Raw genomic sequence first — 16,494 nt, 5'->3', positions numbered from 1 at the left:
TGAAATGGTTGCAGAAGAGGAATCCAACAGAAAAAACAGGCAGTCCTCCAGCTTTCACCAGCCTCGAGAGACACATCCGGTGGAGGTGGTACAGCTGAAGAATCAAACAGTTTTCTTGGTCAACTTCTTCACAGATGGCTGGCCTTCGGGCTGGGACAATTCCGCTATAGTACCCTGAGCCAATAATTTAAGAAGATGGTTCTCAAGATAAATGGCTAAAGAGGAGAGAAAACTATGCAAAGGCTTTGGAACAAATGCCTGACAAAGGGAGAAGAAGTATGGTCATGAGAAGTACCTAAGCAAAGCAAACACTGCTTGTGATGGTGCTTATAGGGAATCTGGCTCCCACACTGGCATTTCCCCCTTTCTGGATGACATGAAACCAACAACCACAAGTAAAAGAAGATAAGAAGTAAAAACCTCAAAGTGGCACTTATATGAAAAATGACTTGGCAAAGAGCAGACGAATGAGTGTTCAGACTGACAATTGAAGATGGCGTTCAGAATGGTGGCAAAGAATTTCTGAGGATGGTGTGTATGTGCATTACCTTTATGACCTATGCAAAGCACGGGGAGCATACGTGTGATGTATGACACCCCTATTACAACCTAAGGCTTTAGTATACTGGCCGAATGTTGGGCTATCCCTGGCAGGGGATCCCTACTGTAAGGAATACTGCAACAGTGATATGGAAAGACATCAAATTACTTTAACATCAACTTTAGGCATCATTCTTTGAAAGAGAAGACTACCGATCAAAAGTAGTGGTTTAGTGCCCTTAGAAACAAAGACGGTCAGATCAATTGTATATTGCTGCACCTCCCTTGGGGTAGACTACTTTAGGTCCCTCCTACATGGGTTACAACAATGTCATACTCATATTGTGGATGTTGGAATGTCTGAGACCCTTTTCCTTATCCTAGAGCTAGAAAGACAACTACAAGTAACACTCTAGCCTTATCCGGTCTGGTAAGTAGTCTGTGTCTCTTATGATTGAATCACCTATAATGTGCCCCTTTCCCAGGTGTACATACAACTTCTAAGTAATTATTTTAAGGATTATAATTTCTTCTGCCATGTAAAAAAGTGTTCAAACCATGCTAATTTGAGCATATTTTGAAAATAGGGCTTTTCTCTGGATTTGTCAAAGTAAGGCAATAGGAAAATGCTTGACTGCTTGTGCAAAAAACAACTATTTTGCTTTGGTTTACGTTAACATAATAACAACAGAGGTTGTTATAGTGCACAGTAGCAGATTTGGTGGCACAGCTCCTTACATGGGGACAAAGGGTCCTGCCTTCCCCACTGAATATTAATTTCAGACAAATAACCTTTATTATTCTTCCTACTTTGACGCATCATATATTTGATATTTTTGGAGACTCTTGTTTAACATGTGGAGGTGTAGGAAGATACAGGCCCCTCTGGAAAAAGAAGCAAAATTTTTAATTTTTACTGACTCAAAAAATATTTTGGAAACTGACTTACTAACTACATCATGAGTCAGCGTGCTGCCTGTTGAGGTATTCATATATAACTTGATGAAGCTGCTTAGTTTTCTAATGTGAGTGGCTTTACTTAACTACCTCAGTTCTTACCACCCCTGGTCCCCTGGCATTTAGTTGCTTTTGCCCACTGCAATTGTATCTCCTGTGTTCAAACTTGCATTTAGAAATGTAAATTTTCACAATTTTTTCATAATTAAATGAAAAATCCATTTATGCCCCCCCCCAAAAAAAAAAAAAACACAAAAAGCATTTTACAGGGACAAGTTCCACTGTATTCTTCATATCTACATTACTTATATATGCTTACACTGTGTTCACACAACAACTTGTGAAAAAAAAACTAGTAGTTTAGTGTCCTTTGAAACAAAGATGGTGAGATCAATTGTACCTACTGCATCTCCCATGGGGAGATGTAAGGCAGTCTCACACATCAAAAAGGACCACTGAAAACTGAAAACAAAGTCTGCTACTTTTTGATGTACCTCGATGAAGAAAATATGATGAAAAAGATTAGTGAAAAGTAAGATGACCAAGTGTAAGATTATTGTTATGCTGATGTTTTCCGAATCAGAAACATGGCTTGACTCATCCTTCTACCACAAGCATGCATATAAATGTGCGAAGCAGCAGTATAGTCTCAATACACACTGCTATATGCCAATTGATATGGGAGGAGCAACTGAACTTAAGGGTATACAATAAATGGTCACTCTTGCCTCAGGTAACAGCCAAAATCTGTCATGCCCAAATAATCGTAATAGAATACAGCTGTAGTTATAATTCTCCAGTGATGACACCCTTTCTCCTAACAAGTAGTACTGTTACCACCAGCCAACTTACCATTGCAAAACAAAAACCACATATTTCTAACCATTAAACCAAACCAACCCTTAAATATTTGGATGATAGCATTTATATCTGAGCAATCATTTTAAAAGGTGAATACCAAACAGTGCCCAATACAACAGGTTCAATATATATTATCCTTAAACTCATAAATTGATAACTTAGTCACATGTATGTGAAATTCAATAATAAAATTCTTACTCCAACAGGAAAATCCAGTAATTTCCCCAGCTGTCTTTCACTCTGTTTATAGTGATTCCAGGTAAGATTTCCAGATGGCTTCAATTTTGAATTTTGGAAGGTGCTGTCTTGTTTTTACGGTTACATATCTGCAGGGGTCCCAAATATGTTAACATGCTTTGAAGTAATGTCATGTTCAAGGATCATTAAGCTGTAGGCACTGTTGATGTGTGCAAAGCAGAGCTAGTTTCACTTTCAAACTACAGTAAACACCTGTAGTACAATGTTATAATTTTTATAAGCAACTTCATATGCATTTAAATGCTACGTAGTTAGTAAAAAAAAGCAAGTACTGTCCAACTTCTTTTACTTTTATTGTTTTAAAAAAGTACTTACATTTTTCTTAATTTAATACACTTTTCATGCAGCTTAGTTCAGTTCTGCTGAATTTATCAGCGGAATGAACAGTTGCATTTTGTGATAACAGCTTTTTACACAGTCTGCCAAGAAAACAGGAATGGACATTCCATGTGTTTTGTTGATGTTACTAAGTCTTTTATTTATTTATTTTATTTTATTTGACAAGTAATCCCACCAAGCACAAGTATCAATTTGATACCTCTCAAGTGTCCAGATTTTCACAGAATGTCCAGACTTTTGACTCATATTTTTGGTCTGTTCCTCATAAAATGTGTGTTTTTCTGGCACTTCAGAGAGGGCTTCCTTCACTAACTGATGACATACATTTGACTTTCAGACTTCATATCCTTCAGAAAATGCATGGGAATAGAAAACCTTGTATCATAACTACTTTTTAAGTTCATAAGAGCAATATTTAAAATCTCTCCCTATTTTGGGGCTTTTGTCCCCCATTATTTCTGGCTTTGTTCAGATTTCTTGTGTAAGAGGTTGAGAGGTATGATCTATTTTTAGGGGAGACATAGGAGCACTGTCTGCTTAACATAACAGAACAACCTGTACGGCTTTGATTTATTTGCCAATGAATTTTCAAGATGGCTTTTATGCGACTGCGCCTGATGAATGGGCACAGTAACATTAAGCAAAGTCATTCAAAAAGTGGGCTTGTATTTATTGCACTAAACCATTTTTCAGCAGCACCACATTTGGTTTCACTGTCTTTATTTTTGATGGAGATGACTAGAAGTTAGGAGCCTGTGTTTGTCGGACTGTGGCACAGAAGCAAGGGATCACATTATGCTGCCAGTGAACCGGAATCTGGATCTGATAAGTATGGAGAAGAAAAGGTGACACAGTCTAAGGTCTGTTCTCTTTTCTCTCATGGAGGATTCTCTTTTTGTTGTGTACTGTTGACACCTCTGGGTATTGGGGTGACTGGAGCTCTAGACCCCCCCAAATGCATGCCTCCTTATACAAAGGTGCATTATGTAGAAGCAAGTACAAATTTTACCCATGTGTGGCAAAAAAGGTGCTCCTCATTAGGGTGATGGGAGCTGGGAATAACTTTTCCATGAAAGGGTATACATTGCAGTCTAATGCCAAGAAGGTATTTTAAAAAAACACAAGATGCATGATAAGCAGAACAAAGAATATAGCACAGGAAACATAATGAGTAAAAATAATTTCAAAAAATATTAAATGGAAAGCTAATTTAATTACTGTAAAGTATAGTAGTAATGTAATCCTGAACTAATTTGCTAAAATGAAGTTGCAGCCTAATTAGTTTTTGTAATGTCAGTCAATGTCAATGTTACTTTTTCACATTAGAACATAAAACAAATGCTATCAGGTTTCATTATTATAAATTTTCCAATTTTTTGAAATATTGGAAAATGTTTTTGCATCCCAAAAGCCTATTTTATTCTCCCTGCAGAAAATCATACTTCTCTGAAGATTTGTACATTTTCTTTTCAGCTGCTAATGATGTAAGCTTAATGAATGACAGTAGAAACTGCTTGTGAAATATTAGACAATCATGTTTATTTGTTTTTTAATGTTAGTTTGCAATGTATAATGCTGTTTGTTTTGTCTACAATTAAGTTAGGCATTTATACTACTTCAGAAATATGACAGTCATCATTTCTTATGTACAGATGAATTTTTTGTCATACAGGAACCTTTTGCACCTTGGTTGAAACTATTCCTTGCTCTTGCTCATGTATTATTTTATTTATTGTATTTCTTTACCAGGAAAGTCCACTGGGCCTAAAAGAGCCCATTTTCAGTGGAGGCCCAAGGAGAAAAACTCTGACAAGAACATAGATACAGAAAATAATAAACATTAATTGGTACAAAAGTAGATACAGTGTTACATATAGTGATTACAGTACTATATACAGAATATACAAATAAAAGCAGGAATTTTGTTGGTTGCCAGAGGAATTCATTCAAAGAGGTATAAATAGAGATATATTAATCAGCATTATTGTACCAGTATCAACAAGTGATGAAAAATAATAATCATGGAGAAAACATCAGTCAGCAGTGGCAAAAAGCAGTTTAGCTATCATATAAGGAGAAAGAGGAGGCCAGGTTATAGAGCAGGTACATAACCAGGAAGAGTTGTTATAGAGCAGGTACAGAGCCAGGAAGGGGGTTGTTGTAGAGCAGGTACAGAGCCAGGAAGAGTTGTTATAGAGCAGGTACATAACCAGGAAGAGTTGTTATACAACAGGTACATAGCCAGGAAGAGTTGTTATAGAGCAGGTACATAGTCAGGAAGGGTTGTTATAGAGCAGGTACATACTCAAGACGGGTTGTTAGAGCAGGTACAGAGTCAGGAAGCGTTGTTATAGAGCAGGTACATAACCAGAAAGAGTTGTTATACAGCAGGTACATAGCCAGGAAGAGTTGTTATAGAGCAGGTACATAGTCAGGAAGGGTTGTTAAAGAGCAGGTACACAGGCAGGAAGGGTCGTTATAGAGCAGGTACATAGTCAGGAAGGGATGTTATAGAGCAGGTACAGAGCCAGGAACTGTTGTTATAGAGCAGGTACATAACCAGGAAGAGTTGTTATACAGTGGGTACATATCCAGGAAGAGTTGTTATAGAGCAGGTACATAGTCAGGAAGGGTTGTTATAGAGCAGGTACACAGCCAGGAAGGGTTGTTAAAGAGCAGGTACACAGGCAGGAAGGGTTGTTATAGAGCAGGTACATAGTCAGGAAGGGTTGTTATAGAGCAGGTACAGAGCCAGGATGGGTTGTTATAGAGCAGGTACATAGTTAGGAAGGGTTGTTATAGAGCAGGTACAGAGCCAGGAAGGTTGTTATAAAGCAGGTACATAGCCAAGAAGAGTTGTTATAGAGCAGGTACAGAGCCAGGAAGGGTTGTTACAGAGCAGGTACATAGCCAGGAAGGGTTGTTATAGAGCAGGTACATAGTCCGGAAGGGTTGTTATAGAGCAGGTACATAGTCCGGAAGGGTTGTTAGAGCAGGTACAGAGTCAGGAAGGGTTGTCATAGAGCAGGTACAGAGCCAGGAAGGGTTGTTATAGAGCAGGTACATAGCCAGGAAGAGTTGTTATAGAGCAGGTACAGAGCCAGGAAGGGTTGTTATAGAGCAGGTACAGAGCCAGGAAGGGCTGTAATAGAGCAGGTACATAGCCAGGAAGGGTTGTTATAGAGCAAGTACAGAGCCAGGAAGGGTTGTTATAGAGCAGGTACATAACCAGGAAGAGTTGAGATGATTTTTCAGTATTTGTTTGAAGGTGGTGGTGCTATTTGTTTTTCTTATAGAAGGTGGAAGTGAGTTCCATAGTTTGGTGTTGGTGAAGGAGTAGCAGAGTTGACCAGCAGGTAAGGTGGGCTTTTCTACTTTTAGAAGTATATGATTTTCAGATTTTAGTTGCCTGCTGGGCTGGTATTGGGCAAGTAGTGTCGAGACAGCAGGACAGTCTGTAAGTGTAGATTATTTTGTATGCTGTAGTCAGCTGGGTGAATGAGAGATGGTAAGGGAGTTCCAACCAGCCTAATTGTTTCAGTGAGTTACAGTGGTGGGATGAGAATTTGGCCTTGGTGGAAAATTTGGCTATTCTGTTGTAATACATATCAAGTTTGGATTTTGCATAATTTTGGATATTAGTGTTCCTCCCACATCCTAAAGACATGCTGTAGGTGGATTGGACACTCTAAATTGGCCCTAGGTGTGAATGTGTGCATGTGTGTGCCTTCTGTGGAAGGTTGGGCGCTGGGCTGGCAACTCAACACCGTAAAAACTCCACTGCCAATCATGAGCGGACAGATGATCCGCTGTGGCGACCCCTAACCAGGAAAAGCCGAAAGAAGAAGGAGGAGTGAGGACAGGGGTGCCATAAAGGAGAGAGTGTACATCAAAGTTAAGCTTTGCATCTATAATAATGCCTAGTAGTTAAGTGTGTTGAACAACTTCTATAGTGGAATTGTCTTGGGCTTGTATAGTGAAGAGTTTTTTTTTGTGTAGGGGAGTGTTTTTCTTAGGGGTAAAAAGTACAATTTTTTTTTTTTTTTTTTTTGGATTTAGGGCAAGATGGTTGTTACGCATCCAAGATTCAGTAGAGTTGAGGGCATTCTGGATGATTTGCTGGAGTTCAAAGCTGGAATTAGCAGTCCATATTATAGTAAAGTCATCAGCATACTGGATTACTGAGCATTGTGGAAGGGTGGAGTGAAAGTTGCTAATAAAGATGCTAAATAAGACAGGACCAAGTATGGAGCTTTGGGGTACCCTTGTGGAAGTATTCAGTAAGATTGTTGCCATTTGGTGGATTGCTGCCTATTGGAGAGATAGCTATTGAGCGGAGTGAGCATAGCGACTGGAGTGGTCCCAGCCCCCACAAGGACAAGTGCTGAAAAACAAAAATCAGTTTAAGGTGAGTAATAAGCTTAAGATATCAGTATCTAACAAAAGATTAATCTAAGTAGCTCTGGAACGCATTAAATAAGTATCGCTGTAAGCCCACAGACAAGGTTGTTGGGCTGTTATAGAGAGTTGTGATTAGTATAGAGGAAGCTGAAAGGAAAAGCAAAATTTTACTAATTTAAACAGTGAGTGCTTGGGACCGGAAGACTGTGTGTGTGTGTGTGTGTGTGTGTGTGTGTGTGTGTGTGTGTGTGTGTGTGTGTGTGTGTGTGTGTGTGTGTGTCCAACTCTGCCCTGTCCCCACATCCCTCATCTGTACCCTCCTTCAAAAACTCAAACCCTCTATCCGTTCAGCAGACCATTTGCCTTCTAAATACCTTCAAATTGCAGCCAAAGTTATTGCCTACCCAAGCTCTATCCTTATAAATAGAACCATTATTGAAGGTACTATCCCATCCATCTGGAAAGTTTCACATATCATCCCACTGCATAAAGGTGGCAACTCATCAGAACTTTCAAACTTCTGTCCAATTGCCCTCCTCTCTCCCATAGCAAAAATCATGGAAAAATGCATCTGCCATCAACTATTAGACTATCTTCTTCAAAATAGCCTATTAGCCAGCTCCCAGCATGGCTTTTGACCTTTCCATAGCACCACTACTGCTCTCCTTTCCTTCTCTGACCACATCAACAAAAATCACAACAATAACACCCTGTCCTCTGCTATCTTTATTGATCTTTCAAAAGCATTTGACATGGTTAACCATCAGCTACTGCTGAATCTTCTCAAGTCCCTCTCATCTGATACTGAAGCCTTACAGTGGTTCAAGTCCTATCTAGACAACAGGCAACAGGCAGTGCTATGGGAAGACACACTATCCTCCCACCTACCTGTCACCCTTGGTGTACCCCAAGGATCAATATTATCTTCTGTTCTCTATCTTCATAAATGATCTACCTATTAGTATCCCCCAAACTGTAACTATACAATATGCAGATGACTCCACATTAATATCCTCAGCCACAGTCGTCTGAACTGCAGTCCCTCACCCAGAATACCTTTGAGCTTGTAGAAGAATGGTTTCTACAGCGGTGTCTCCTCCTTAACCCCAGAAACACTAAACTCTTGCTGTTTACTCCTACACAAAAGTCCACCCCACTTAACTTCTCTATCAAATCTAAAACTGGTACAGTCATATCTCCTGACACTACTACCGAACTCTTAGGAGTAACTATTGACCATAGCCGTAACTATGACACCCCTATCAATATCACAATCAAATCAGTAAACCGAAAACTAGGCTCCCTCTACAAAATAAAGCCCTTCCTTACTCCCATAGCTAGAACTACTATTGCCCAAACCCACCTTATCTCTACTCTCTTTTATGCCTCTCCTACATATTCATATCTATCCAAATGCAACCTCCACAAGCTGGCAGTCTCTTACAATAATATTGCCAGATTTGCTACCAGCTCCCCTTTTAGAACCCACCACTGCCTAAATCTGAAGCAGCTTGGTTGGCTTGAATTGCACAATCAAATTTTATTTCACCAACTGATTATTGCCCATAAAACCTTTTACCACGCAGAAAACATACCAATTCTCACTAGTCTTATCTCCCCATATAAAAATCTTACAAACCTACGCTCAGCTAATAAACCTCTGGTATCCATACATAAACCCAACAACAAAGCAGGAGATTCCCTTTATTCTAATACTGTGGGGAAAAGTTGGAACCTACTTCCCAGTGAACTAACATCTCTATCTTCAACTACACTCTTCAAAAAGAAACTAAAACAATACCTCACAAACCATTGGCTATGTCCCTGTTCAAACCCTGACTAAGACTATCTCTGTCTGTTTTCATCATAATCAGTCTTCCCAGGTTTCTTACTCACTTTATTGCCACTTCAAGGCCTTTACCGTCTAGTTGCTCTTATTGCACCTAAGAAAGATGTAATTACCTCTTCCTGTCTCTTGATGAGTTTCTCCCCCTCCACTTACTCTCCCAATCCTGTTTTTCTTCCCACAGTGTTCACACACAAAAAAAAAACCCACTAAGGATTAACTTCTCTTATTTTTTGTGCTATTCTTCTGTTCCATCAATGTTTGCTAAATTACCTTAATCACCTGTTCTTATCTAGCAACCTATCTGTATCTGAAGTTTAATGTTCTGTAACTGAATACTTAATACTCTGTCTGTTTATCTGTTTTAATGTGGAGCTTTTCTCCCCGGGCCTCTACTGAAAATGGACATATATCCAGCTAGACTAGCCCGGTCAACAAATGTAAAATAAATAAATAAATAAATTCAAGGTATTATGCTGCCATCTACTGGTAACTGGCTGGAATAATGGGGACGGGGAGAACTCTTCCTTGTGCATACACTTTTTAGCACTAAGCTTTAGAAGTTTACAAAAACTAAGTTGTAATTCACCTATTAATCCCAGATGGGGGAGCCACGCACTTAAGAAGCCCGTGTGAACTATTGCAACAGAAAAGCTGTAGGGTGTCAGGTTATTGCTTCCTGTAGGTTTTATTTAGTTAAAAGATAGCTGGCTTCAGTGGACAGAATAGACTTTTGGGTTTTTGCAGTTTAATCCTAGGTGGGGGAGGGCCACGCAGTTAAGAAACCCATGCACACTATTGCAACAGAAAAGCTTTAGGGTGTCAGGTTCTTGCTTCCCGTAGATTTTATTTACTTAAAAGATAGCTAGCTTCAGTGGACAGAATAGACTTTTGGGTTTTTGCAGTTTAATCCCAAGTGGGGGGAGCCACACAAGAAACCTGTGCGAATTGCTGTGCGTGCACAATGAACAGAGGGGTAGAGAAGCTAAAGGATAGAGAGTGGAGACTGAATGTGAGTTAGGTAGTTTACAGAGAGTTTAAAGATTATCATTCAAACCAATGTTACAACTGTAAATAAAAATGAAGATTATTGTGAGTGTTGCATTACTATGTTAACACTGAGCTTTTATAAATCAACTTGCTCATTGTACTTTGCTTGAGGTCCTTGATATTTATTTATTTATAGACAGTACAGTTGTGTAAGTAAACTTACCATAACAGTAGATGTTTGAAGAGATCACAGTTGCTGTAGCCTCAGCTTACAGAACATACCCTGCCATGGACAGTACCACCTGGCCAGCTTCCAAAGCTTTAAGGAACTTTCTAGGCACCACGGCTAGAGTACAATTTGAGGTTATCAGTATAAATGTAGTAGCTATGGTGACAAAACCTCAGAGCTTTCTTGCCTCAGAAGAGGGAGGCTAGATCCCTGCCAGATAGAAACATAAATGATAAAAATCCCAAGTGAGCGTCCCTAAAAGAATGTTGTTCTATAAAAGTAATGAGTTGTCCGGGAGCACCCAGAGTATAAAATCCTTTTTTGTTTTAATTTGGAAAGAAAACAGGAAGATAAACTATCTTGGTATTGAGATCGCTACCGGCAGAAGTAGAAGAACTGTTCAGAAAATCACCCTATCTCTGAGAAAGATAAGGCTGATTCGTAATAAGAGTTTGTAAATCCAAATACTCCTCTTGCAGAGGTCAGATCTATGAGTTGCATTGTAATACACGATAAAAACTTCAATCTGGCAGCATTGTTATACACAATAAAAACTTCAAACTGGTAGCATTGTTACACACGATAAAAACTTCACAATCTGGTAGCATTATTATACACAATAAAAACATCAATCTGGTAGCATTGTTATACACAATAAAAACTTCAACCTGGTAGCATTCTTACACACAATAAAAATGTTATTATACACTATAAAAATGTCAATCTGCCTTGTGAGCAAGGCCAAAAAGAAGTGTATTCTTCCCATACAAAATAAAAATTCCAAGAAGGATACACCTACATTCTGGGTAGATGGATAGGTAGAACCCTTTAAAAATTATCTTGTGAGGTAGAAAAAAGGGGAGAATCTAATGGCAAACCAGCAGAAATGGCCAAAATATGAATCTTGATAAAAGAGCAAGAATGGCCACAGGAAAACTCACACAGAGACTGAAAAGTGACAGTTCTTAATCTAGCACTAAACAGAAAATTTCTTTCATTTTCACATATATGATTTCATAGTTGCAAGTTTGTCTCCTTTAATACCTGCAACATGTACTAAGAAAAATGTACTTAAAAATAAACTACATTTCTACCACCCAGAAATCAACTGAATAAATTAAAGTTTGGGGTATATCAAACAACCCCTTTTCTTGTGCAAGTCCATTATATGAGGAAGCTTGTGGTAATTGCCCTTGACCAGTTTCAAAAGTAGGGAGAAAAACTGTCTAAGCCAAAAACGGGGTCACCACAACACAGTCTTTCTGACTATTTAGAAGAACCCTGGTTAACAGAGGAAAGGGTGTAAAAGTATACAAAAACATTCCCATCCATGGAAATGAAAGGGATTTGTAATAAAAGTCTGTGAGCAAGGATGCCAGACATAGAATTTCTTTAAATGTCTGCTGTGGCTGAAGATAAACCCTTTCACTTGAGGATTTCCCCATATATAGATCAATTCCTGGAAGATACCCTGTGCGACTTGAGAGTCTCTTCTAGTCCTGTTTAGGTTGTCTGCAAAAACATTTTGCTCTGACATAATGTTGGCAGAACATACTGAGAAGCTACCTTAGCTAATCAAGAAAAAGTGAAGGACCCAGTCCCTCTCTATTTCTGTGATATATAGTAGAGGGCTGGAGTCCAACGATGGTTCAGGAAATTGATAGTATTTATTAAAAGCATAATTTCTTTGACGGTTGTGTGCTTTAGTTTGTCTAGCTCATTGCATAGGTCCTTAACTTTCAACTTCTTGGATAGAGCAAAGCATGTTGCATCTGTGGTTACAAACTATGCAGTAGTTGAAAAAGAAAAAGGAAGACCTGAATTTATATGCAACCCATTCACTCAGCAGAGTAACTCCTTTTTCACAAATCCCAGCATTAAAATCTGAAATTAAGTGGTGGGGTGCTGGTGCTAGGTTTAAATTGGTTTTATAAACCATAACTCATGTGAAGTCTGGCTGATTCCTTGGCAGATGCTTGAGTTTGGCTGGAAAATAGCAGAAAAAGCTCCTTGTAACATTCCACATGTGCTCAGGAAGAAAGGCTTTCATGAGGGATGAATACAGCAGGCATCTCAGAAACAAAATCTTGAGAGACAGAAGAGAAGATTTCTCTATATTCACCCGAAAACCCAAGCTGAGAAAGATTTTTTTTCTATAAAAATTCCAAACCTTATAAATGACAGGCTGCAGTTAAACAAACAAGTGTCCTACTTAAAACAAAATGCTGTGTAACGCTTAGGGGAAATAAAACATATTTAATAAAAAAAGTATTAAATGAAAATCAAATGCATTTTCACATATGTTTCATCAGGGTTTTCGGTAGTCTTTGCTACATTATCTTTCATCTTATTTTAAAGAAGTTCTTGAAAGTGAAATGATTTCAAATTTAAAAGAACATATAGTTGTACATAATAAAATAAATATATCATCTTAGTATGAAATATAAAGTGTGAAATAAAAACAAACACACTGCTATTGTATTCCTTATGAATTTTTAAAAATAATTTCATGCAAGATATTTAAGCTAATATTCAATACTTCTGGCCTCTTTGCTTCATTATGGGTCATCATTTAACCCAGATTTATATGTAGCATCAAATTCCAATATCTATGTTCTTTCCTTACTTCTGTAAAATTCTTAACATCCACAGCACATGGTTTTATGCAATCAGTTCTGGTCATGTTCATACTTCTGATATTTTAATTGGCGATTTGTGTTGCCCATGTAAAATGCATTATAGATTTCACAAGATGCCAAATATATTAAATTCTTTGATCTGCAATCAGAATAATGTTTAAAACAACATTTCCAATGTGTTCTTGGACGTATATGGAATTCATTAGTATTTACAAACTTACAGTAATTGCCATTCCTGCATCTCTGTGTGCTCTTTCAATTGGATTCACATTTACTATATCCTTTTTTTTTTATTGCAAAGTTCTCTTCAAATTCATTCTTTTTTTAAGGTTAATTGAGGAACATCACCTGCAATTTTCCTCACCTCCTCATTAGAACTTAAAATATTCTAATTTATTTTTAAAATGCTGCATAACTCATTAATATCTTGAATATAACTAAGTGGAAACATAAAATCCATCGATGCACTTTTGATGTGCTTAATATTATATACATCAATATTGCTCCTTTATATATTATAATTATTATTATTATTCTGTCTGTGCAGTAACATTTCATCCCTAACATCCAAAAGCTTCTCTGTCTTATAGTCTCTCTTTATAAAGTTATTTTCCAAAGAATTTAAGGAATGTCTTAAATTATCACAGTCACTGAAGACCTTTGAATAGCATAGCATTTTGCCTTTCACTATAGTTTTAAAAATATATGGTGGATGCATATTCCTCCTATGCAAATACATTTCCCTCTTACATTCTTTCCTGAAAACTCCAGTGGAGATATTTACATCTGACCCTTTAATTAAACTGACATCTAGAAAACAAATAGATCTATTTGAAAAACTTGTATCAAATTTTAAAAATTAGCAGTGGTTTCCAGATATTCTTGAAAGACCTCCATAATACTTAAGCTATCATGTCTTCTTCCATACTAAAAAGAGATCATCCACAAACCTTCAATACGAAAGGATGTGGCCTTTAAAAAATATTCTCATGGAAAACACATTCTTTTTCCCATTGCAACAACACCGTGTTAGCGTACTGTATGTGTTTGCGCATGTTGTGCCCACTGCAAAACCCATTTAATGCAAATAACCTTCCCCTCAAAAATTATAACATTGTATTCAAGTACCATTTCATACAAAATGCAAAGCACGTTAATTTTAATTGTAACAGAACAACCTTCTGGTTGGCTGGTCCTACCCATGGCAGGATATGTCCTATATAGCTTAGGCAACTGCAACAGTGATCTAATGACAAACATATATGATTCTGATGCATTTGCTGAAATGTACTAAAGTATATTTTAAATTTTCAAATGTTAGAACTAATCTGTGAAGTGGTCTGCCAGTTACACAGTGAACACTTCTAAAACTGGAATCCTCTAATTTTACTATTCAAAATCAAAGCACTGCTATTTTTGCTAATTCTCTAGTCTCCTAGACACAACATTTTCTATAGGAGTATGGTACAATTGACACTGGTGAGAGCAAAGAAAAAAATTTTTACACTGAAACTCGAGTATGGATACAATATTATATGGTGTACTTTGTGCGGTTAAAAAAAAAAAACATGAGTATGCCAGATTATTTAATCTCCTTATAGTTACAAGAATAAAATGCAGTATGACTTGTTAGGCCTTTGTATACAGAATCACTGCATGCATTCTTACTCTGATGCATTACTTACTTGTTATGATATGTCACTGCTGTGAATATTTTAGATACGTATTCAGGGAAGCCTGACTTTCCAAAAATGATCTAAAAATGGATAAAGTACATTTATTAGTACAGTCACAGTCCAAAAGTGAAGTATTCTGTTTTCATATTATGTTTATGGGCAAAGATACAGTAAATCTTGTATATGAATTTTTGTATACACCGTGATGTTTCCACTGTAGGAAGTTTTGAAGGTAGGCAGTACCAGTTTTAGAAGAAATGTAACAGAAACGTGGTGACACAGTTTATATACTTTGCACTTTCATGTATGGAAAAGCACAACTGCATTTCAATTACACAAGAGGGAAGCAGCAGCAATTTAAATAAAATGTTATACTATTTCACTTTTCCAGCCTTTTTTGATGATATTGGATCATGGAGGTTCCATACAGCTGAAATAATCCTTGCTGACACTCAGCGTTAACTACCATACTAATTAACACACCTCCTCTCCCTTCCTCCCTTTCTCTCCATATTAATTAACCACACCTCCTCTCCCTTCCTCCCTTTCTCTCCATATTAATTAACCACACCTCCTCTCCCTTCCTCCCTTTCTCTCCATATTAATTAACCACACCTCCTCTCCCTTCCTCCCTTTCTCTCCATATTAATTAACTACACCTCCTCTCCCTTCCTCCCTTTCTCTCCATATTAATTAACCACACCTCCTCTCCCTTCCTCCCTTTCTCTCCATATTAATTAACCACACCTCCTCTCCCTTCCTCCCTTTCTCTCCATATTAATTAACCACACCTCCTCTCCCTTCCTCCCTTTCTCTCTGTAGTCTTATTTTCCTCCTTCCTCCATACTCTTTTGCAACTGAGCCTCCCAATAAGTTGTACTAGAATTATTCTATTTTTGAATGCTTTCCCCTTGCTCCTACAAGATACATAGATATATGACATTATATTGTAATGTAATGCAAACGCATTATGTTTATGTTGTTAACTTTTGGTCAGTCTTGCAAGTTTGTTTCATCATTCTCAAGTTCTTCCTTGATGATCAGTTCAGTTAATCCTCATTATTTTCAAGCCATTTCAGTTGTAGTTTATGTTATAATAGCTCTCGGATTCATTTCATCAACTTACTTTAAGCTGAGTGTAAATACCTGTCCTACAATTATACATTTAGATGCTGATTTGATTGAAAATTTCTAAGTTTGGTAGTGAATTCTCAGCTCAGCCAGAAAACGGCCAAGCTGGGTCAGTGCTCTACCCAGGTTAACAAATCAGTCAATGAATCAATCACACACTTTTAGAAAGAGATGCAGTTTATAGTCACAAGTGATCATTCTGACATTACCCTTAGTAAAGACAACACACTCTCCAGTTACTGAGGATCTGATTGTAACTTTTTAAAAGAATCCAGTCTGGTAGCTCAAATTCCTGCTCCCTCCACTCACTATGACCATACTTTCCCCAACAACAGGTGGGAATAAGGAGTTACATTTCACAACATTTTGTCAGGTCCAAAGGCCACTGCTGTGGAGGACAGGGGCTTGAGCTACAACAATTACTGTTAGCAGTCCAATGGCAAAACAATGGTGGTTCAACAAGCAGACAGTGTAACTATGATGGCCCGTGAGCTTTCATTATAAGACCCCAACAGTGTTTAGAAAATATTTATCAAAAAGTACAAGAGTTTTTCTTTCAAACAAATTGTGTTAAAGTAAGCACTATCAAACAAATTGACCTCCCAATGATGAGGGAGGAAGAGGAAC

The 16,494-nt window shown here is 37.7% G+C and overlaps 1 protein-coding gene across 1 annotated transcript in view; it reads right to left on the bottom strand.

The window, feature by feature from the left end:
- The window catches only part of LOC122787839 (dedicator of cytokinesis protein 7-like), a 4,057,077-nt gene that overhangs the window by 1,947,583 nt on the left and 2,093,000 nt on the right, over positions 1-16,494 (bottom strand). Inside the window, exon 17 of the mRNA XM_044054755.1 lies at positions 14,746-14,816. Within this exon, the coding sequence (XP_043910690.1) occupies positions 14,746-14,816 (71 nt within the window). The remainder of the gene's footprint in view (positions 1-14,745; positions 14,817-16,494) is intronic.

This window comes from Protopterus annectens, chromosome 13.part0 (assembly GCF_019279795.1).
Source record: "Protopterus annectens isolate FY-2018-M chromosome 13.part0, PAN1.0, whole genome shotgun sequence".
In the NCBI taxonomy this organism is placed as follows: Eukaryota; Metazoa; Chordata; order Ceratodontiformes; family Protopteridae; genus Protopterus; species Protopterus annectens.
Note: the sequence above shows the minus strand (reverse complement) of the source record. Positions and strands in the feature narration are given on the sequence as shown.